This window comes from Euleptes europaea, chromosome 2, assembly GCF_029931775.1.
Source record: "Euleptes europaea isolate rEulEur1 chromosome 2, rEulEur1.hap1, whole genome shotgun sequence".
In the NCBI taxonomy this organism is placed as follows: Eukaryota; Metazoa; Chordata; class Lepidosauria; order Squamata; family Sphaerodactylidae; genus Euleptes; species Euleptes europaea.
Genome location: NC_079313.1, coordinates 81,803,294 through 81,827,860, shown reverse-complemented (window position 1 = coordinate 81,827,860; position 24,567 = coordinate 81,803,294). Strand labels below are relative to the sequence as shown.

The 24,567-nt window shown below is 44.5% G+C and overlaps 1 protein-coding gene across 1 annotated transcript in view; it reads left to right on the top strand.

Annotated features, from left to right (window-relative positions):
- LOC130494075 (copine-5) overlaps positions 1 to 24,567 on the top strand; it is a 178,718-nt gene that overhangs the window by 132,845 nt on the left and 21,306 nt on the right. The window contains exon 13 of the mRNA XM_056867722.1: positions 20,688 to 20,741. Coding sequence (XP_056723700.1) covers positions 20,688 to 20,741 — 54 coding nt within the window. The remainder of the gene's footprint in view (positions 1 to 20,687; positions 20,742 to 24,567) is intronic.

Genomic DNA, 24,567 nt, shown 5'->3' with positions numbered 1-24,567 from the left:
AATGGCGCTTTCCTTTCATCCACCTTGAAAGGGAAAGCTCCCGGAGGCCCATGGGTTGTTCTTATAATGAGCAAGATGTTGTGTGGAAAATGCCTTCAAATGTGAGGGCATGCTGTTCTGTATTTAGGACAAATCCCTGTGTGGAGGCAGTACAATTAGCAGCATTTATCTGGAATGACAACTCTACCACAAACGCAATGGGCCTATTCAGATGGAATGTCCAATGTTGAATTTGCCCCTTTTAACCCTTCAAAGGGCTTTTTCCTCAGCTGAGCTTGGTGTAGCTTTATACTCAGGTGGAAAGTGGGAAGGGGGGTTTACCAGGCAGTGAAGCACAATCTCCGTTCCTCTGTGCTTCTGTGAAAAAATGGTAGAATGAAGGGGGGATGGGTGGGGTGGCAGCAGCATACGGTTGCCAACCACCAGGTACTAGCTGGAGATCTCTTGCTATTACAACTGATCTCCAGTCAATAGAGATCAGTTCACCTGGAGGAAATGGCCACTTTGGCAATTGGACTCTATGGCATTGAAGTCCCTCTCCTCCCCAAACTCTGCCCTCCTCAGGCTCTGCCCCAAAAACTTCCCACCCGTGGCAAAGAGGGACCTGGCAACCCTACCGCAGCAGCAAGCACAGTAGGACGGTGGCTTGAGCTCCCATTCCTTCCATCCCTGCCCCACCTGCAGCCAGGGTTCCCATTTGCCTGGTTACGGTGGTCAAGCTCCCGCCAATTAACTGGGCTGCCTGCCAATCCTCAGCTGGTTGGCAGGCAGAAGCAGGCCGTCTGAAGGGGGGAGCAATCCACATGCGCAGCGGGATGACATCACTTCTAGGTTTACCCTGTCATGATGGGGACACTCTAGCACTCTCCCGCCAAAACTCTAGGGTTTCCATAGTTTTGGAGAACAGTGCTATAGTGTGCCAGCGCAATGTACACACGGATCGCTGCCCCCAGTTTTGCCCCCACAAAGCTCTCAGAGAAGCCAGAGGAGACTTGGCAACCCTACCTGCAGCTACTGCCATGCCAGGGGCATGTTTTTCTACCTCCAAGTGGATCTAGTCAGAGACAACTATGCAAGTCTTCAGTCTTGAGGAAGACTAGTAGACAAGCTTTAATTTTTTTTGATGCAATTAAGACAAGTACATGCTTAATACTTTTCACGGATGCCAATACCTTTGAAATGGAAGAGAAAAAAATCCTATAAAATATTGACTGTATGGATATAACTTTATTTAGCAAAATGCTTATATTTATAGACATATATTTGCAGGCAAAGAGAGGGAAAGGAGGGAGCTCTTTGTAAGCTTTTCCCAAATATTGTGAATGCTTTGTTAAACAATTTAAAACAAAAACCTAGCCTTTTTTGTCTGGCTGAGATTATTTTTAACTGAATATTTGTATGCAGCCTCTTGCTTTCCCTTCTTCCTCTGCAGCTACAGCTTTCGATAAGACTTTTTGTTCCACTAAGGAATGCACATTATTTACCAGAGCTTGGACACAAGAGTTTAGGCTTGGATTGATAGGAAGTGTTTTTGCTGACCTCCCATTTTCTTTGGTTATTATTAACATGTTTTCCTTAGAGATGTTTTCCAGCTTATTTATAATGTATCCGGACTAGGCAAGCATTAGGATAGTTTCCTTTTACTCACAAACAGTTAAAATGAGTTAATTTTTTGACAGTTGATCCTCAGCCCATTGTGCAGTAAGAAACTTACTGCTCAAGGTTTACATCCAGTGCAAACGTGTTCCATAGCAGTTAGGAGGTTGCATTTCATTCTTCCTTTCTTCCTCTTTTTTTTGGGTCTTTTTTCAATTCTGCGTGTGTGTGTGTTTATCCCTGCCTATGACTGCTAGCAAACAGGTCTTGCTTAGGTCTGACAACTCTGGGTTAGGAAATTCCTGGAGATTTTGGGGTTTGAGCCTGGGAAGGGGAAGGACTGATCAGTGTCATTATCGGTGATGTCAGAGCACCCCCTTATTTATTTTAAGAAACGTCCCTAAAATATCAAGATAACACTGTAGTGTTGTAATGATAGTTTGGTGCACACACACTTGCCCCTTTGGATACAAACAAGCACTAATATTTCCACATCTAGTGAAACTTGTGAACTAAACTTAAGAAAACATTCTAGCCTGCTTTAGGATCACAGCTCATAATATCTGACACAATCCCTCCGGCTGCTAGAACAGCACTATGGTGGTCCATTTCTTCCATGGCACCCAAAGCTAAACTGGGCCCCTCTTAAGTGCTGGGAGCAACAGCCATTGGTGCTGTCTGTGCCTCAGGATCCCTGTCCCCTTGCACCAGTTTAAGGTATTAAGAACAGCAGGGACAAGGGGTTGCCTGCAACACAGATTAAGCCCAATGACTCTGACCCACTTGCCAGGCAGAGGAACCTGCTTTAGCAGCCAAATGGAATGAATGCTTTGATAATTTGAAATCCACTTCCCTAAAGCAAATCCTGACTATATGATTCCCAGCCTTCATACCAAATCCTTAGCTCTTATATATCTGTTAAGGAAGCAGGCCTGTAAGAGTTCCTTTGATAACTGCATAGTTGTTCAGCTGAAGGTACTTAATAATAGTTTGGGTGAATCCACTGTGAATTTTTCTTTTGATTTCTTAGAGGGGTTTTTTGGGGGCGGGGAGAGATATCTCATATATCTGAAGCAACCTTATCTCTTTGTTAATTGCCTCTGACTAAATGGTAAGGATCATCAGTAGATATCTCCTTTGGTCACAGATTCATTTTTATTAAGGAGGAGGTGCTGATCAGCTATGCTGGTTGATTCATTCATTTATTAAAATATTTATATCCCACCTTTCCTTGTGGTTCATGGAATGTGGTTCATCCACCTGGGTTTGTAACAATTGCTCCTGGGGAGGAGCTGTGGCTCAGTGGTGGAGCACCTGCTTGGCATGCATGTTTAAGGGTCAAGTGTCAGCTGTTTTGTGGAGTAGGCAAGGTTAATCTGCAATGTTTCCAGTTTGTCAACTTCTTAATATTTTAGCCTGTCATATACTATATTAATCTATGTTGCTGCCACTGATAACATAGTAAAAATGCAAGTAAAAATGGATTCTAGTCATAATGCATACCTATTCTCTCCAGGAATAGATGAGCGTGCCTATTGTATTAGGTGCTTTGGAACACAGGCAGGATAATGCTGCTGCAGTTGTTTTGTTTGTGGGCTTCCTAGAGGCACCTGGTTGGCCACTGTGTGAACAGTCTGCTGGACTTGATGGACCTTGGTCTGATCCAGCATGACCTTTCTTATGTTCTTATATAACATTTTAAGTCTTCTTCATTTTCCTAGCTTCCCAAGTCAGATAATTTTGTGTTTGTTCTGGTGTGTTTGCTGTTTCCCCTGAGTAAAGTTGGGGTTTTATGCTTGTTTGTTGTATCAAAGCCACTCAGGCAATACGTCTCAAGACCTCACCTGAATTGTTTCCTTTTGTTAAAAGACAAACCCTATGTAATATCTTCTGTTGTTTCAGAAAAGAATATAGGCTCATTTATCAAGCTGTCACTTAGTGCATATGATTCCTGTGGTGTAGCCAGGATACCCAAGTAAGAAAAACAAGCAAGGGGAACTTAGGAAGATTTACAATTTGTAGCCAAAATCACATGAAAATGGGGGTGGGGACTTTTTGACTGAAATGTAGCATTTGTCCTTTGAAGATGCTGATGGCACCACATTTTGTGCCATAACAAATTAGTAAGGACTTTTGGCCATCTAGAGAGAGCTAAAGGATGTTATAGCAAATTATATACAAAATAGGAACAGATTCTAGAAGAAAATAAGGGATAAGAAGAACATTGCTGTCTCAGATCAGGGGACCACCTAGTCCATAGGGTTGCCAACAGCCTGGAGAAAAAGTGACCAGTCCCTTTAACAGAGGTTTAATGAGATGGTATTTACCAGGTGATGTTACTTCTTACTATAAAAGCCTCCACCCTCTCCCACTGTTTGCCACAGAGAGGTTTATTACATCTTTATAAGGAAGCTCTTATGGTCACAAATAGCTGTTGATTAATCTGTCCTCCAGGAGGAAAAGTGCCATGGTACAGCCTAATCTTATCAGATCTTGGAAGATAAGCAAGGTCAGTACTTGGATGGGAGACCACCAAGGAAGACTCTGCATTGGAAGGCAGTGGAAAACCACCTCTGCTTCTCACTTACTTTGAAAGACCCTTGCTGGGATCGGCATAAGTATTTTGGATATAACCTGCCCTCCATGATTTTGTATCATTTATTTATTTAATTCATTTGTACCCCACCTTTTTCACGAATGGGGACCAAAAGCAGTTTACATCATTCTCCTCTCCTCTATTTTTATCCTCACAACAACCCTATAAGGTATGTTAGGCTGAGAGAGCGTGACTGGCCCAAGGTCACCCAGGTGAGCTTCCATGCCACGTGTGGGGATTCGAACCTGGGTCTTCCAGATACTAGTCTGATGCTCTTAACCCCACTATATCAACCCCTCTACCTACTTTTTAAAAGCTCTCTAAGGGAGTATGCCGAAACAGTTCTACTCAGAAACAAGTCCCCTTTTATTCAGCACTGCTTATTCCCAGGAAGGTGTTCCTAGCACTGCAGCCAAATAGTAAAGTTCTAAGAATACTTTCCTGGAAGTAAGCTGCATTGAATAAACCTGAGTAGGATTCTGAGTAGACTTGCCTAGGATTGCTCTCATTGTCAATGAATGCAATTACATAATTATCTTTGTATGAAGTGTATCCTGAACCTAACGCCAATCATTTTCATTGGAAGGCCTTTGATTCTAGTATTATGGGAGAGGAAGAAAAAGTTCTCTCTATTTATTTTCCCTACCTCATGCTTAATTTTATAAAATTCTGTGGCTCAGACCACTGCTTTACAAGATGTTTTAGTTGCTGTTTATATTCGAGTTGTTTTAAGCCATTCTTCATTCTACTTGTCTATGAACACAGAAATATTATACCTAGGACTGCTTGAGCCCCAGTGAGAAAAGCAGACTATAAATAAATTTACTCAGGGACCTCTGATGAGAGATTTTGCAAAACGCTTTTTAGGAAGTCCAATTATGTAATGCCTGCTATAATCCTCATCTACATGTTTGTTAACATTCTCAAGGAACTGCAGAAGATTAGTGAGACTGATCTTTCCCTGGCAGAAGCCTTGCTGATTTTTCTTCAGTAAAGCTTGTTCTTCCCCATCTTGCATTGTACTTTCTGCCAGTTCAGATATTAGGCTAATGTACTTGTAATTTCCCTTCTCCAAAAATTCCTTTTAAAAGATTGGTGTTAAATTGGTCCTCCAGTAAAGCGATTGGTGCTTTAGGGGCTTGTGTATGTTTCATAAAACCACCATGTTGCCCTAATTTTCTTTCTGTGTTGTGCCACCATTTGAAATTTTGCTACTGCAGACTTGCGCCCACCAAGCAAACCCTGTACTATTGTTGACAGTGTGCGTAACTCAGCTGTTATTTTTTGATAAGTGGCATGCATACTGCTCATGCAGTTTTCTAGAGTTTAAAGCTATTTGTTCTCTAATACGGGAATGCTTCTTCATTTAAATGCCCCCAGCTTCCATTTAAGAACCCTTCATATTTGTTTTTTATTTTTTGTCCCTTTGAAATCTGTGCTTCTCTTTCTTTGGTACAGATTTCATGCTTTATGTTTAAAGAGCTTTTCCACTGAGAAAGGTTCTCCTCATAGAATGCTACTGTAGTAGCTTAAGGACTAGTGCAAAGGGGGTTGTTAATAGAGAATTCACATCACTGCTGCAAAAATATGTATTGTCCATATAAGCCTTAAATGCAAATTCTCTTGGAGTGACAGGGCATGAGCAAAAGGGAGACCAGCATGGCACAGTGGTCAATGTACTACATTTTGGATATGAAAAGCCAAGGACACAATCCAACTAAAGTTAGCCACTGCTCCGCCTGAGTTCAATGGGAGATTTAACTTAATCTTAACTCTCTCCTGTTGAAGTGAATGGGACCAACAAATTCTAAAGCTGAGCTGTGATGTACCCTAGGCTTCAAATCTCTCCCCTCTCACACAGAACTCAGGTTTACCCAACAAAATGGTTTGGCAAAAGACGATACAAAGTACTCCTTTGCGCAACATGCTTAATGTGCACAATACTGTAATGATGGCTTTTTAAAACTGATTAGAGAAATTCACTAAAGGTAGAAGTAATAGCCTATGATGATTAAATGAAGCCTCCATGTTTAGAAGCAGTGTAGCAGTCACTTAAGAGAAAACAACAGCCGATGACCCTCACTGACATGTCTTACTTATGAATATCCAAGGCATCTGACTGCCTTGAAACAAAATGCTGAATGAGACAAATCTTGATTTGATCAGCAAGACTTCTTTTGCTCATATATTCTTAAAATCCCATACAAGGCTAGTTCAACATGGCAAAACCCAATGAAAAATTAATCTCATATTGACATTGCATAAAGAAACTGATTGTATTGCAAGTTACATGTCATATGACCCGTGGGGCCAACGTTTGATAACAGACAGGCTGATGCATTTTGCATCCATTCCAGTTTCTGAATTGTCTTCAAGGGCAGCCCGGTAATAGAGCATATTGCAACAATAAAGTCTCGAGGTTGTGGTTGCATGGATCGGAGTGGCAAGACTGACCATCCCCAGATAGGGAGAAAGTTTATGAACTAAGGGACCAAACTTGATGAGATGGGCATCCCCGAGTTTGTCCCGGAGATGCACAGCAATTTTAGAGAGTGAGTTCCCACCTGAGAACTCCTTCAAACTGCATCACAGGGGCTTAATTCTGGTCAGGAGCTCTTCCCTGGAGGGAGCAGGGAATCTGGTTTCCTCCTCCTCCCCATGCCATTTTTCTAACCCAAAATGGCACTGGTGGGCTAATGGGCAAATAACACCCCCTCAGTACCATTTCAGGTCAGAAAACCAATGCAGGGTAGGGTTGTCAACCTCCAGGTACCGCTCTAGAGATCTGCTTAGAACCTTCTTGGTCCCCATATTTTTTTCCTACTATGGTTTTGTAAATTACTTGGATTGCATCTTGGGCTGATGAAGCCAAAAGTGAAACGTGCCAAATTGATCTAGATAACATGTACGGAATATTCCTACGATATCAACCCTGGATCTATTCTCTTCTGTTGAATGGCATCACATCTCTATGGACTGCTTTAAGGGTATTTGCCTTAGAAATTGAAACTGACGTTTATTGACGATCTTTGTTAACTGTTTGCCTAGAAACTTACCAGGTTTGAGTCGTTTGTTTGTTTGTACCATGTAGGTGTTCTGTTTTGTATGTTTCATGTTTGCACTTATTTTGTAATTTCACCTTTGTAATATAGCACTTTTTGTAACCTATATTTGGGTACTGTTCCTTTGTTTGCAATTACCCTACAGTACCCTGCCTTGCTTTTGTTTAACCTCCAGGTACTAGCTGGAGATCTCCTGCTATTACAACTGCTCTCCAGCCAATAGAGATCAGTTCACCTGGAGAAAATGGCCACTTTGGCAATTGGACTCTATGGCATTGAAGTCCCTCCCCAAACCCCACCCTCCTCAGGCTCCGCCCCCAAAATCTCCTGCTGATGGTGAAGAGGGACCTGGCAACCCTAGTACAGGGGGAAGCAGGATCCTCTCCTCCCCCTGCACCACTGGGTCCTGACCAAAACGTGCCCCCTGTGGTGCAGTTTAAAGAAATTCCTGAGTGAGACCTCACTGTCTAAAATGGTGGTGTGAGGACACCTTTCTAATCTAATTTGGCCCTATATGTAGTTGGTCAAAAGCACTTCTGGACATTGCAGACACCTGCCTAGTGGGTTTATAAGTGAATATAAATAACAAAATTAAGAAAATAATATTCCTTCCTAGATTATTTGTATTTCTGTAGATGATTCAGGAAAAGAGGAAGACCCAACAAGAGATGGATTGACTCAATAAAGGAAGCCACAGCCTTCAATTTGCAAGATCTGAGCAAGGCTGTCAAAGATAGGACATTTTGGAGGACTTTCATTCATAGGGTCGCCATGAGTTGGAAGCGACTTGACAGCAGTTAACACACACACACACACACACACACACACACACAGAGAGAGAGAGATGATTCAACAAGAATAGCTAAATCCTCCACCTTGATCTTTATCTTGTTATCTGATGTTATTGCAAGCAATTTCTCCCACCCAATGGATCAGTTGCCCCACGTATACCATTCTGTGCTTGACTGATTTTCTGATGTATGAAAATGTCTATCTATTCTGCTGCTTGAGTGGTTGGTTGGACTGGGAGGAGAGTATTCTGATGTGTTCTGCAACTGGAGTAAGAGTGTTTTGGATTGCATAGCATATCTGTATCTGGGTAGCACTGTTTTAGTACAACATTAGTTGGGTATTAGAATCAGTCTGTGGATCTAGCCCCAGGAGCAGATGGCAAAGCCCATGTGGAACTGAAAAACAAATAACTGTAGCAACACACACACACCACTTTGCTTTGATGCCTGGGGTTTCTTCCCTCCTGTTATCTAACATTTTTTTGTACTCCACATGTGTTAAGTGTAGCCGCTCTGTTTTAATATCATCCAATGTGACAGTTCTAGGCCGTTTTCTAAATGACTGACCTCAGATGCAATCACATCTCAGCAGTTCCTCTCATGGAGTTCTACTGTTCCCCTTAGTAGGAAAGGTGGGAGCCCACATGGAGGAGAAGATGAAGTTCCCGTATAATTTGTGTAAATCATTAATTCTTTTTGTTCTGGTTGAATTGTCAAGCCTTATCTGAATGGATCTTGCGAAGGGTAAGGGGAAAAACATAATTTCAAAATTAGCTCTTTACGGAGACTGGAGTAAAAGAAATTTCACAGCCTGGGAAAGGGAATGTGTCTGTTGCTTATAGTCGGGATAGGCGCAAAGAACCTTTGGAGATGTTCACAAAAGTGAACAGGAACAGTAAAATGTGAAGAGCTGGGCTAGGAACAACATAAATCATGGAGAGCAAAGGCCTTCCTCATTCTGGGCACTGAAAAACCCTCTCCTCGTTTCTCTTCACGCTGCATACCTTTCTTAGCCAGAAAATATAACTAATCAAAACTAACCTTAGACCATTAGCTAATAAGGAAGAAAAGAGACTGAATTCTTCCCCACTGGCTGCACCTTAGTGTTACCAAGGTTGGCTCCAGAAATTCCTAAATGTTAAGTCTTTAAATAAACTATGGGGACAACCCACCTTCTACATATGCACATGTAGAGGTAAAGCCTAGAGCAAGGATGTCAAAGATAAGGTCCACAGGCCGGATCCAGCCCTTTGAGTGCTGTTATAGAGCCCACAGGCCAAGCCAAGGCAGCCACGCCACTGCTTGCCCCCGCTCCGCCCCCACTCCCGATTCTGGGCTGCGGGGGCCTTCTAATCCATGCTGCTTGCCAGCTAGGACCTCCATGTGGAGGCCTGAGCCTGCAGGCAGTTGGGATCGAAAGGTAGGGGCTCCAACCCAGCACATAGATCACCCTTCCCCGCTGCTGCCAAAGTCAAGGGCTGCTGAGGAAGCCACCCCCCCCTGCTCCTGATTTGGTTTGGTGAGCCCACTGCAGGCTCACCAGCCAAAGCAGACACCCCCCCCAGTCGCGCTGTGGGCTAGTACAGATGGCCTGGCCCAGCCAAATGACATTTATTTCATATCTGGCCCTCATAACAAATGAGTTTGATAAGCCTAAAGGATGGAGAGCTTGGAAGGCCTGAGAATGAAGGGAGAGGGCTGGGAAGAAAAGGGTTACCCCCGCGTCCTGCAGTTCTGTAGCAGAGGGGAACAGGGCAAGTGTAAGCTCTGGAGTGAGTGACAGTGGGGTGGAACAGAGATGGGAATGTCCCTCTCTCAAAACCTTACTTCTTTCTAGCCTTCGCCTTCCACTGTGACTCGAACCAGCTTTTTCACTCCTGGCTTATGTGCTTATTGGTTGATTGATTTAAAAGATTTATACCCTGTACACTCTAGAACCTGCCAGAGGCAGCTACACATATGGGCTCTAAGCCTTCCCTCTCTATGTAGGGAGGCACAGTCTGGATCATGCCTACCTCCACTATTAAATATTAACTGTTTTTTAGAATTAAAGAAATGCAAATGCCAAGCTGCACAATTTCACGCATCATGTTCCATAATTGTTTTAGTTGAACATGAATACATTTTTGTTTGGTGCAGCTGCAAGGCATGTCAACATTTAAATTATACTGATGCAAATTACTTCCCTCTTCTACATGAAGATGTTGTCTTTCATCAATCCAAATATTGCCCAGTATGGAGAATATGAGCTCCAGATACCTACTGCTAGCAGTCAGTGATATCACATGCTGCAGAACCATGAAAAGGGTTAATACCAAGTCAGCTTCCCCACCTGACTTCATATGAACTTTTAGTTGCGGCTGTCACAAACATCCCCCTTTTTTCTCAAAACAACAATTCTGATTGCAGCAATTCCTGCAAGACATTTGTTCCACTTCCATCTTGGCCAAAGCTTGACAGGTGCTGTGAGATCAAGGCTTCAGAGCTGAACTTTGAAGCAGAGACCTTCTGACAAGGCAGAGGAGCTGTAGGGAGGAGAGAATAGCCTTGAGGCAATAGTGGTCTCTTCCCAGAAGTCCATAAAAATCAAGCTTTTAAAGAGGATTCTACAGACCATTAGCTAAATGAAGCCTTTACGTTTAGAAGCATTGTTCTTTTATACCCTGCTGGCAAACTTCCAGAAGACTGTTGCTAACAGAATGCTGGGTTTGATGGATCTTCTCTCTGATCCTGGTGGGTTGTAACCTTAGAGTTGCCAACCTCCAGGCAATAGCAGAAGATCTCCTGCTTTTATAACTGATCTCCAGCCGATAGAGATCAGTTCACCTGGAGAAAATGGCTGATTTGGCAATTGGACTCTATGGCATTTAAGTCCCTCCCCGCCCAAACCCCGCCCTCCTCAAGTTCTGCCCCAAAAATCTCCCACCGATAGCAAAGAAGGACCTGGCAACCCTGTGTAACCTGCATCTAGCCCTGTTTGGAGGGGGCAATTGGGGAAGGGAAACTTAACCTGCCCCTTTCGGGACCGCCTCTCCCAATAAATCCCCCAAGGAGCACTTCGCTCATCTGGAGAAAATCTTCCAGCGATCCCTGTCCCAAAAAACATCCAGCTGTACTTAACCAGTGCCAGGGCCTTTTCGGCTCTGGCCCCAGCCTGATGGAACGCTGGGCCCAGTGAGGTTCAGGCCCTGTGGGATCTAAAACAATTCTACAGAGCCTGTAAAACTGAGCTGTTCCACCAGGCATATGGTTGAGGACAGCAACCATCTTCCATCTGGCTGGCCCCCCCTTCTTCTCTTTTTCCCCCTCAAACAGAACAAATTGATAGTGCTGCTGTGTTATTATGTTATATTATAGATGTACCTGCTGCTGTGTCAGTAAGGTTTTATGGTTGTACTTATGTAATTATTTACTGTTTTTAGATCGTTTTAAAAGGTTGTGAGCCGCTCTGAGCCTGGCTTGGCCAGGAAAGGGCGGCCTAAAAATCAAATAAATCATATAATATCCTAGCCATCTCTCTTTCCAACTTTCCCAGCCTTCAGAATGTAGCTACACATGGGGTTGCCAACCTCCAGGTGGTGGCTGGCAATCTCCTGCTATTACAACTGATCTCCAGCTGATAGATTAGTTCACCAGGAGAAAATGGCCGCTTTGGCAACTGGACTGTATAGCATTGAAGTCCCTCCTTCCCCAAACCCCACCCTCCTCAGGCTCCGCCCCAAAAACTTCCAGCCAGTGGCAAAGAGGGACCTGGCAACCCTAGCTACACAGCACAAGCACATCCCTCTTGGAGGGATGTGTCAAGTGGAGAAGCTTTGTGCAAGGATTTGAACTCTGGTCTCCTGGATCAAAGTCCAGCACTTGATGCACTACACCAAAGTAGCTGTGAAAGGAAGGGAGTGGAAAAAACATCCACGCTGTCTGGTGGGATGTATGTGCTGCCTTCTAAGCATCTGGAGAACATTTATAAGGGTTAAACACCTCTAAGGGAATGGGAAGTAACTACAGCACAGAGCTATAGTAACCCTTTCCCCTTGCACTTCTGCACTTGGCATGTATAAATGCTGTCTAAAGGATCCACTACAATACGGGCACACACGTTGGAGACTTGGAATGTAATCTACTTTCAGACTGAATATCATAATAGATTAGTAATATAACATGTAATTTTACTGTCCTGATGTATGTACTTTGTGCTAACTGTAGGTAAGAATCCACTGAATCTGGTAGCTGTGAACAGTTTGTTTAGAATTTGCTAGTCGAGGTATGAGGTGAATGCAGATATGTTGTTTGCTTTTCCCTACAAAATACAAAGATGGAAGATTATTGAAGTATGTCAGCTCTATTTTATAAAAGATTAATTTGTACGTGTATAGTGGTTGTTTACAGCATGATGATAATGCACAAATGTTTGCTTTGCCTTTGCAATGGCTCCACTACAATCAATGATTCCTTATTTCATGTTTGAATTTGCATTGATTACATCTCAGGGGATGTGTCTAATCTGGGGTAGAAAGAAGCATCCGGATCATTTGGATTCTAGGTCTCACATCATAGCATCGCACAATATAATCATTCTAATGGTTGGGTCAGATGAGCCACCGCTACAGTAAAATGGGATGTGGAGTGGGATAAACCTGTTACAGTATAACAGCACAGTTTATGAAGCTGCCCTGTATCCAAATGCACAACACTGAAGACTTAAGGCCAGTGATTTCCACCCTATTCTCTCTTCCCACTTCAGCCCCCTGAAATTTTGTTCATTTGCATGGCTTCTATGCAGTCCCACATTGGGGACTGCGCGGGCGCAGGCCAGCCACGGATAAGATTTGTCAGCTTCTAGCAAAATCTAAGAGAGTGCTCCCCCTCCCCTTGGGGCATGCAATCTTCCAGCCCCTCGGTCACATGAACCAAGGGGGAGGGAGCACTCTTTCCTCCAGTTCTCTTTCTGCCGCCATGGAGAGAGAATGTGTTAGCTTTGTCTCTAGCCATGAAGTCCAAGAAAGCTCCACTTTTCAAGAAATGTACCTCCTGTGGTACCAAGGTGGCGAAGAATGATCCTCACCTTGAATGCCTCCTTTGTTTGGGGGAAGGCCATATTCCTGCAACTTGTAAAAGTTGTTCCAAACTCACCAACAAGGCCTTGAGGGTTCGGTCCACTCGCCTGCTCTCTCATCTTTGTAAGGAGTCTCTTCACCCACGAGGTCAATCTGCTAAGCCTGGTCCTTCGATCGGTAAGCCGCAATCCAAACCGGGTCCCCCAACTAAAAAATCCAAGCTGGGTGGCCCTTCTAAGAAGCCCTCGTCGGTTGTTGTTCGTCCGGCAAAGTTTATTGCTCCGGATTTGCAAGATGGCCGCGGCTGCGGCTCTTCGCGCCATGTGTCCCGCTCCTGATCGCCTCGGTGCTGATCACCTTCACGTTTGCCAAAGTCTCTTCGACACCGATCACCCTCGTCTTCTCCTCGACGCCGATCTCAAACCAAAGCGTCTCAACCATCGGCGTCGCTCGCCTCCGAAGTAGCTGTGCAGCAGCCCATTACCATCGAGGATTTGCCTCCTCATTCCCTGGCTACCCCCTCGGTTCCATGTCCGAGCAGGGCCCAGGAAGACTCGACTGAGTTCAAACAGCCCCTCCTTCACCTTTATAAATATGTGCCCCCGGTGCTTACAAATTCCTCATGGCCTGATGATAAAGGGCCTCGGGCAGAACCTACAGAGCTCCAGGTCGGTGCCGATCAACCACCCCCTCCTGTGAGCGCTCAACAAGACTCCCAGCAGTCTGTCGAAAAGAACCAAGTGGAGTCTCCGAAAGGTTTGTCCCATCTTGAACCTGGCCAATGGCCTTGGCATCGATCAACTTCTTGACGCCACTCTCGATCTCCGGCTTCGTCCAGATCCAGTCAGCGTCGGTCGAACTCACGCCATTGCCGCCCTACCCGTCAGAGCCGATCCTCTTCTCGACGTTGGGCTGATCGTCGGAGTCGATCCGCTTCCCGCAGATGCCGGTCATCCTCTTGTCGGAGCCGTTCTTCTCGTCGGAGCCGATCCCGTCGTCGGAGCAGTTCCTCTCATCGGAGCCATTCCTCTCGTCGGAGCCGATCCCATCGTCGGCGCCGATCTACCTCTCGCCGCTCCCAATCTCATCGGCCTTCATCCAGACAGTCTTCTTCCGGACATAGCCGTTCACTTCGTTCACATGGTCCAGATGTTCAACCTCGACGTTCTTCATCCAAACAGCCAAACACTGGACATAGCCGTTCACTTCGTTCACGCAGTTCGACCATTCAGAGGCGCCGTTACTCCTCTAGGAGCCGGTCTCCCTCTCATCGGCGCCGAGATGTTTCTCGACGCAGATATCTTACTCCTTCCATCTACTCGGCCTCTTCAGTCGACCATCATCATCACTGGCGCTCCCGTTCACGTTTGCCTTCTGGAGGCTCTTATCGGCATCGACACATGCCGTCTCGCCATCCTGATGATCATTCCAAGGATTCCGTCCGTCCAAGGCAAGCGTCGCTTCGCAAGCCTCCTCTATCCAGGTCTCCTTCTATGTCAAGGGACACTAATCCATCCGACTATGACGCCTCCTTCTCCCCTGATGAGGATGAGGAATCCCGCGCTTCAGTTCCCTCACCCGAGGACACTGTTGGGGACTCTAAACCAATTTCTCCTATAGGGGACGTTCGCTTATACGCGGAACAATTAATCCGCATGGCAAAAGCTCTTAAAATTGATTTTAAACCAGAGGATTCCGGTCCTATTGATGATATAATGGATATTCTCCATAACCCTGATGTAGGCCCTGTGGCCCTCCCTATGATAAAAAGCATTCTCGAAGTGGTCTGTACCAACTGGGCTAAGCCTGCCTCAGTCCCCTCTTCACCAAAAGAGTAGAGAATCTGTATAAGATTCACTGAGAAGGTGGAGAATTCCTCTACCAGCATCCCCCTCCTAATTCCGTTATAGTGGAGGCTTTGCTGGTAAATATAGGTCAGGAGCACATTCCTCTCCACAGGATAGAGAGGGTCGCAAGCTAGATCTCCTTGCTAGAAAAATTTATACCTCTAGTGCGGTAGGCCTCCGCATTTCCAACTTCCTTGCGATCATGGCCAGATATCAGTACTCCCTTTGGGATTGTGTATCCCCTCAAATTTCCATCCTTCCTGACGACCAACGCCCTTTGGCGATAGCCATTCAGTCCGAGGGTATGTCTTTAGCAAGGCAGCAGCTCACGGCAGCACACCATGTGGCAGACTCGTCCAGTAAAGCCATTGCTTCCGCCATAGTCATCCGCAGACACGCTCGGTTGCGTCAATCTGCGCTCCCCTATGATACTAGGGCACGTATCGAAGACCTTCCATTTGAAGAGACGTCCCTATTTAGCGACCAAACAGATACCTTCCTGGATCGCTTGAAAAAGAATAAGACAAATGCAAAGTCTCTAGGGATTGCCCCTCAGGCGCCTGATTTTAAACGGCATTATTTTGGCCGACAAACCAACCAACCTTCCCGCCCATACTGTTTTCAAGGGTCTTTCACACAACCTTCATTCTGCCCTTCCTTTCCTCGCCCTCAGAATGAAAGGAAGTTCCAAAGCAAACCTAGGGTCCGCAAAGGCCCCAGAGGGTCTCCAGGCCAATTCAACAAACTGAAACAGGCATGACTAGATGTGTCTGTTGTTTTCCGTGATCGCCTGTCTGATTTCTTCCATATGTGGTTTGCAATTACCAGTGATGTATGGGTTCTGAAAATAATAAATGTCGGTTACTTCATAGAGTTTCTTACGTTACCTCCACATAGGCCCTTGGCCCGCTCTCTGTCACCGGCCCCTGACCTACTTGTAGAAGAGGTTGACAATCTCCTCTCTAAAGGGCGGGAGCCAGCCCGGGCTCATTGGGGGATGCCTTTCAGACGATTTGGAACGGGGCTCTCTTTTATCTCTTTCCCCCATTCCCTCTACTTCACAAGGTCCTAGCCAAGTTGAACCACAACAAGACAGATGCCATCATTGTCACTCCCTTTTGGCCCAGGAGGTCGTGGTTCACAGTGCTCATGTCACTTGCGCAAGGGAACTACATCCTTCTTCTGAAGGATCCCTCCCACTTCCCCCCAGATCTGCAATTCGCTGCCTAGAGGGTGCGGCCCCACGGCAGTGGTCTGACAGGGTAGCTAAGGTCTTATTGCACTCTTTAAAGTCCTCCACGAGACGATCTTATGATGCAAAATGGAGACATTTTTCTGAGTGGGCTAAAGTCAACGATGTTTCGCCAATTACTTGCCCACTGTCTGTTGTGTTTGATTATCTGCTAACCCTCAAAGATGATGGTTTATCTAATTCATCCATTAAAGTTTATTTAGCCGCAATTTTGGCTTTTCACCCAGATATCGACTCCTTTTCAGTCTTTTCTCATCCCCTTTCCAAAACGTTTTTGAGAGGTCTCACTAATTTGTATCCTCCCGTCACTCCGCCCGTTCCTCAGTGGAGTCTCTCCTTAGTACTTTCTCAACTCATGAGACCTCCCTTTGAGCCATTGGCCACTTGTGAAATGGCTCTACTGTTGTTTAAAGTGGCCTTTTTGGTCGCAATTACCTCAGCAAGGAGGGTGAGTGACTTATCAGCACTCTCACACTCCCCTCCTTATACTAAGTTCCACTCGGATAGGGTGGTACTGAAGCCAAAGATCTCTTTTTTACCCAAGGTTGTATCAGCCTTCCACCTTACCCAGGACATTGTCCTCCCGGTTTTTTCCCCTCACCCATCCTCAGATGCTGATAGGGCATTACACTCCCTCGATGTCCGAAGAGCCCTCCTTTTTTACATTAAGAGGTCTCAGAACTTTCGTAAGGACGATAACCTTTTTGTTTGCTTCGGAGGGCACCGTAAAGGTCGTTGTGCTTCTCCTCAGACTCTCTCGAGGTGGATCACGTCTATTATCAGATTGGCCTACAATCTTGCTCACCAAGAATGCCCTCCTATGATTAAGGCACACTCTACCAGAGCGTATGCGGCTTCCATTGCCTTTTCTTCAAAGATAGATCTCCGGGACAACTGTAAGGCTGCCACCTGGTCCACCCCCTCCACGTTTATGAAACACTATGCTGTGGATGTGGACTCTGCGAGAGATGCAGCCGTGGGACATGCCGTACTGCAGTCTTTATTTCGGTGACTGTCCCACACCCACCGTCCTGGTAAGCGAGCTCGCTACTCTCCCAATGTGGGTCTTCATAGAAGCCATGCAGATGAAAAACAGAGTTTCACTTACCTGTAACTGTTGTTCATCTGGTGGATCTTCTATGCAGGCACGTATCCCTCCCTCCTTCTCCGCTGTGGGACCTCTCCGCTAGACCAGTGGTTGGTTCCGTGGCGGCAGGTTGGAGAACTGGAGGGAAGAGTGCTCCCTCCCCCTTGGGTCATGTGACCGAGGGGCGGGAAGATTGCATACCCCAAGGGGAGGGGGAGCACTCTCTTAGATTTTGCTAGAAGCTGCCAAATCTTATCCGTGGCTGGCCTGTGCAGTCCCCAATGTGTGCCTGCAAAGAAGATCCACCAGATGAACAACAGTTACAGGTAAGTGAAACTCTGTTTTTCATAGGGGTCAGTGGACCCTTAACATAAAGGGCAAAGTGGGAGGGAGGAATTGGCAGAAATCACCAGGCCCTCTGAAAAAAAATCTTAAGTGCCCTTAAATCTTCAGATGTTGAACACAGGCTATTGTGTACGTTCTTTGCTAAACATTAATATTCTGTGCATGGGCGATCCAAATTGTCCATCAAGGAATTCTGTATGCTGCAACCTGCACAAATTTTACATAATTTTGTTCATTTTATGTCATTTATTCTACTGTTTTTACTATTTTGTGTAATTTATTCTGGTTTTGCTAATTACAGGGAATGTTGGCATGGAGCAACCCAGGGCACTGTAGCCCTACACAGACAGTGCATTCAATTGCTAGAAGTTTTATTCATCCTCATTACTAACTTCTAAAACTTCAGCAAGCATTGTCTACACATTTTCAAGTATTTCATCCCATTTCAGTCCTGGGTTTGGTACCAAGACAGTTTTAGTTGCACTAGTGGACAATCTTTGTTTAAAGTTGGGCAGGGGACAATCTTCCCAGTTGATACTGTTGGACCTCTCAGCAGCCTTTGATACAGTTGACTACTCTATTCTTCTCCACCAGCTTGAATATGGAGTTGGTATTAAGGACATAGCCCTTCATCGCTTTCACTCATTTCTGTCTGACCAGTCACAAAGAGTCTTCTCTGGAGGTGCAGAATGAATCTTGTGGGGTGCTACATGGTTCTTAAGGCTGATCCTGTATTAAGCAGGGGGTTGGACTAGATGGCCTGTATGGCCCCTTCCAACTCTATGATTCTATTCTGTCACCCATGCTCTTAAATATATATATGAGGCCAATGAATGAGATTTCCCAGGGATTTGGGGTTGGGTATCACCAATATGCAGATGACACCCTGCTCTATATTTCATTATCCAAGCATCCAGATGTGTCCATCTTGGTTCTGAACTGATGCTTTGAGGCTGCGGTTAGGTGGCTAAAGCAAAACAAACTGAAGCTGAATCCAGACAAGACAGAGGTAATGCTGGTTAGTAAGGCTGATTTTTTAGTGGGACTGAATCCACCTGTCCTAAATGGAGTAATATTGGCTTTTCAGAGTAGCTTACGAGCTCGGGGTGCTCATGGATCCTGTCTTGCTGTTTGAGAAGCAGGTTGGCATGATGGTCAGGAGTGCCTTCTATCAGCTGCATCTGATTAGTCTACTTTATCATTACCTAGACTCAGCAGATCTAGCTATGCTGATCCATGCTTCTGTAACCTCACAGTTGGAGTACTGCAACATGCTCTACATGGGCCTGCCCTTGAAGACAACTTGGAAACTACAACTGGTCCAGAACTGTCAGAGGCTAGCCCATTTTGAAACAGATTCTTTGGCTGCCAGTCTGTTTCTGAGTTATGAAATTTAAAGCCCTTCACAACCTAGGACCCAGATATTTGAAGGACCAGTTCCTTCCATAGGTCCCTGTGCGCCAACTATGGTAATCAGGCAGCCATCTGTTGGCTGTCCCACTACTTAGGGTGGCCCATCTGGCATCGACCAGAGGCTGGGCCTTTTCCACCATGGCTCCAGCTCTGTGGAGTGGGCTCCCTGAAGCGGTGAGAGGGGCTCCCCTCCCTGGAGATCTTCGGGAGGCACTGCAGGGCCTGCCTGTTTCCCAGGGCTTTTGAGGGGGGGTTGGATAGTGGGCATCTTTTAAAGGGGGAGGGATTTGGGGCTTATTATTTTGTCTTTGGTTTTAGCTGGGGATGTTTTAATTATTATTGTGAACCACCTTGAACTAAGGAAAGATAAGATATAAATGTTTTAATAACTAAAATAAATATTAAATAAGAAGTAGACGTAGAAGCTTCATTTTTTTAAAAAAATATATTCTTAGGGACCTGAATTCAGCACCTAGTACCACGCTTTGTGCTTCTGAAGCATCACAGCATACACACAGTCCTGAGTGTAGCCAACTGCGTGAGCCAACCCAAGGTGCACCAACTGTGTAACATGCTCAAACATGCTGGCAATAGGTTTCACTGCTAGATGAAGTGATGTGCGAGGCTTGATGGGCTAATGGTGTGAAGTGCTTTCAGTGCTGCAAAGCCATTACATGGCAGAGAGAGGATGCTGCTGGGATGTGCCGAGTGCCCGGTTGGATAAACCAAGGGATGGGAAATAAGACTGAATATATTCTAATGCTACAACACTGCAGCAGACTTAGTCCATATTTTAAATGTGGCATACGAGGAAAGCAAGTATTGGTGTTGCCATTCTTACAACTGCTAGTGACAGTAACAATCCTGGCTTTGCATCCCAGCTTAGCCTTGGATTTTCCAGTTGACCTCGGGCAGGCCAAGTCTCTCAGCCACCTCTCCCATTTATACGCTGTGAATAAGAATGTTGCAAGGGTCAACAAGTGATCGATCCGTCAAATCCCTCCTCAAAATCCAACATTTCAGTGAACTCTTTGGCCTCGCCCCCACTACTTCTCCCCTACTGAAGTAAAGCTAATGTGACAGAAATAGGAAAAAAGGAGCGATGGTAGCTAGAGCATTTGCTTTGCATACAGAAGGTTCCAGGTTCAATTCCCAGCGGTTAAGTTAAAAGGATCACATGGTAGGTAATGTGCAAGATCTCTACCTGAAACTATGGAGAGCCATTGCCTGTCAGAATGTTGACCTTGATGGTCTGACTCAGTATTAGGGAGCTTCGTGTTTTCAACTATACCTGTTCTTACAACAGAAATGTTCTCTTCACCTGTGAAGTGTTTCCTCTGTGCAGCTGCACTGGCCCACAGTCTTCCTGGATTACTCCTGCCTCTCCCTTGACTCTTCTTTTTCTTCTATACCTTGCTGCTAAAATTTAAGTTTGTTAGTTCCTGAGGGCTGGGCCCTGCCCCTCTTGTTATTTTGCTCAGCAAAGCATTGTCTGCATCGATGGAGCCATATAAATATATCCGACTGCCAGTTGTTGTTGTACTTGTGTACTTTGCACATTCACTTAGAAAAAGCAATAGGAATTTCCCCTCACCCCACGTTGCCTTCAGTCATCTGTTTTCTACTTTTTTCCACACTTAGGTGGTGAATCCCAAAAAGAAAATGAAGAAAAAGAAGTACATTAACTCAGGAACAGTGAGTAACACAACTTTAATTCTTGTTGAATTGAACCAGGAAGGAAGGAAGCATTTCTCCGGTGGTGGTGTAGTTGTTCTCTAGTCATCCTGGCCAAGTGTTTTGCCATTTGGCTCAGAATTTTTAAACTTAGCATCAGGAAGTCAAAAGGCAGGTACTATTTGTTTTTTGCTTTTTGCTGTAAAGTCACAGCTGACTTATGGTGACCCCGTAGGGTTTTCAAGGCAAGGGACATTCAGAAGTGGTTTGCCATTGCCTGCCTCTGCATCATGACCCTGGTATTCCTTGGAGGTCACCCATCTAAATACTAAGCAGGGCTGACCCTACTTAGCTGCCGAGATCTGATGAGATCAGGCTAGCCAGGGGCTATCCAGGTCAGGGCACCATTTGTATACATGCAGGCAAATTGAACGATGAACAAGGATGATACATTTCCCGCTGCTGGGAAGGGTAACACTGTTAAACTCAATTGCCTTGCCCTAGACTAATCACAAACATGTCTGTTGTATAATGGTTTTCTACTATTACAACTCGGCTGTGGCCTCCAGACTTTGGAATTCCCTGCCCCTGGGGACACTCCTGGCTGCCTGCTTTTGGCTTTCTCAGAAAACTGTCAAAAAATTTATTCTGGAGTACATTGAATGATAGATGAATGTAATTGATTTTCTGGCATAGTTGTGATCCATTTGTTTACTGGTGGCTGTACTGATGTTTACTGCTGCTGGATTTATTTCTTTTATTAAATTGTAGTTATTTTAGTGTGTTTGCTGCTGTTTTGTTATAAATTGTGCTGTTTCTAATTGCTTTTACTATTGGGGTAGTCTTTTGTATTATGTTGTATTTTCTTTTCAGCTTTTACTTGTCAATCTCTTTGAGTGCTACTTTAATAGAAAGACAGTGTAGAAATCCTCTCAATAAATTAATAAAACTCTGCTGTTAATGGTTCAGATTTCCTGCAATGCTGAATGTTTTTGACCTCTGCCTAGTATGAGAAATGCATGTGAAATGTTCCATGAAAATACATACATTTTCTATAAATAGCAGCTTCCCATTTATAAACGAAGCCATGCTGAAATACATCTAAAATCATTTTCCAAGCTAGGAAGATGGAATGTGGAGCATTTGTAGGGCATCCAAGAATAGAAGTGGGGGAAATCCATAACAGAGTCCAAAGCTTTGGAACAATAACTGGTAGATTTTCACCAAATTTCAGAAAGGGGAATTTTCATATTGCGTACATGAATCTAGGAAAAGATTCTGGGTTTACCAAGAATTAAAGTATGTTCATTTCACATTTCCTGAATTGAATTAACAAAACCCCTTCAGTCTAAAGGGGAAAAATTATCACATTTGTGAGTGTGTGTGCATTGTGAATACATAAATAAGTTGTTATTCATTTTATTTTATTAACTTAATGTGGTACTCAATGGCACAGCATCTGCTTTGCATATTGAAGGTCCCAGGTTCAATCCCTGGCAGCTCCAGTTAAAAGGGTCAGGTAGAAGATGATGTGAAACATCTTTGCCAGAGGCCCTGGAGTACCACTGCCAGTCCAGATAGATGGACAGTAGTGAACTTGATTGACCTAGGCCTAACTTGGTATAAGGCAGCTTCACATTTTCATCTGCAAAATGAGCAGCTTCATTTATTAAGGTTCATTGCCATGCCCTCCAACATTTCACAGATAAAAAGAGAGACATTTTAACACCCCTCATGCCAAAGATTCTGAGCCCCCTATTGAAAAATGCTGAATGCTCTGCTCTGTCCATTGTAGACTGTTTTCATTTATGCTGCAACTGTGTGTCCAGACTGTTTTAAAAGCCACCCTAAAGCAGAAAAAACATAATTGTCCTTCGCTCTTCTATCAGCAGTTCTAAATGTCCCTCACTAGCATATGTGAAATGACAGGCTGTGCACTGCGTGACATCTTTAATGTTCATGCATGGGCAATTACGTACATTCATTCACATTACAGATCATCAGATGCATTCCAACCCCGCTACCCAAAGAGACCCTGAGAAAGAGGCTAAACCTTGAAATGGAAATACTAGTAAATCACAATAACAATCTGAACAAATCATCTCCAAAAATCAGGACAAAACAGGGACAAAAATCAGAAAAGGGGGACTGGCCCTGATCAATAACGATAGTTGGAGAGTATGCTTTGCTGAGAAAAGTACTCTTTTCTTGCATTAAAACTGGAGATATACTTAACCTTTACAAATATATTAGATGGTAGTTTTCAGCCTCCTCCCAGGGCAAGGAGTTCTGCTACTACATCTCTGCATCGAGGTTGACTGAGTGGTCCGATCACGCCCACTGCAGAGTTACCCACCCCCAGCAGAGGCTGACTGGAAGCTGCAAGCCCAGAGGTGTGATTGATGCAGAGACTGAGCAGCACTGTGGGTGGCTCGTTTGGGCTCACGGGAGCCTTTATGTGATTAATTGGAACGCACTGGCAGTTCTTGCAGAGCATGCTAGTGCTCCCAGCACAACATTTGAGAATTACTGAAGGAGACAAATGTTTTTTAGAAGATAATCATTGATACAGTTGAGGGGCCAGTCGCCTGTGAGTTGGGAGCCAAATGCGGCTCAGTTTAGAAGCAAATGTGGCTTTCTGAACATCTGGTAGAACTCACTTTAAAACAGCCATGAGCAAAATGGCTCATTTCCCATGGGGGAAAGGCTGTGAATACAAAGTTATTCTGGCATAAAAGTATGGTATTATCAATCAACATTTCAATTATCAATAATGTTACGTTGTAGATTTTCAGTTGTGCAAATAGGCTTTCTTCTACTGGTTCTTTGTCGGTTTCTTGTTCTGAGTTTTGACCTAGTTTGGCTTTTGAATTATAAAATGTTGCCAACCCCTGGGGTTAGAGTGTCAGATTAGTGGTTAGAGTCAGATTAGAGTCACTTCCACACTAGCCATTTAGTCTGGATTCATTTGCTCCTTTTTTTAAAGATCAGTCAAGATTTCACAGATGCTGTCCATTACATTCTGATATTCCCTTCATTGTATTTATAGAGATTTTGTTATTAACTTAAACCAGTTTAAAACCAAGCTGCCCTATGTGAAGCGTCATGGTACTGTTAGGTTTTCCAAGTCTTCTTTCTTCATAGAAGCTGACAACGTCTGCTTCTCAATGGCTCTTGGTAGGGTATTAAGGAATCAATTATAAACTATCAGCTCTTAGTCGCGTGTGTGGGCCCGTGAGGTTGCCAACTCCATCTTGTAAAATCACTGGAGATTTGGGGGGCACCACCTGGAGAGGGTGGAGTTTTTGGAGGGCAAGGAGATTAGTAGGGATCTGACCCCAAAGAGGCTGCCTTTTGAAGGGGCCGTTTCCTCCATGTTCTATAACCATGTTCAAGTACTTGAAGGGCTGTCATATAGAGGAGGGTGCCGAGTTGTTTTCTGTTGCTCAAGAAGGTCGGACCAGAACCAATGGATTGAAATTAAATCAAAAGAGTTTCCGTCTAGACATTAGGAAGAATTTTCTAACAGAGCTGTTCCTCGGTGTAACAGGCTTCTTTGGGAGGTGGTAAGTGCTCCTTCCCTGGAGGTTTTTAAGCAGAGGCTAGAAGGCCATCTGTCAGCAATGCTGATTCTATGACCTTAGGCAGATCATGAGAGGGAGGGCATCTTGGCCATCTTCTGGGCATGGAGTAGGGGTCACTGGGAAATGAATTAAAGTTATAACAACCCTTCCTCTACCTTTTTTTTTAAAAAAATATTATTATTATTTTTCTCTCTCACTCCTAATTGTATTAACCATCTAATTCGTAATTGTACTCCTCTTATACTTGTATATTTATCTATTTG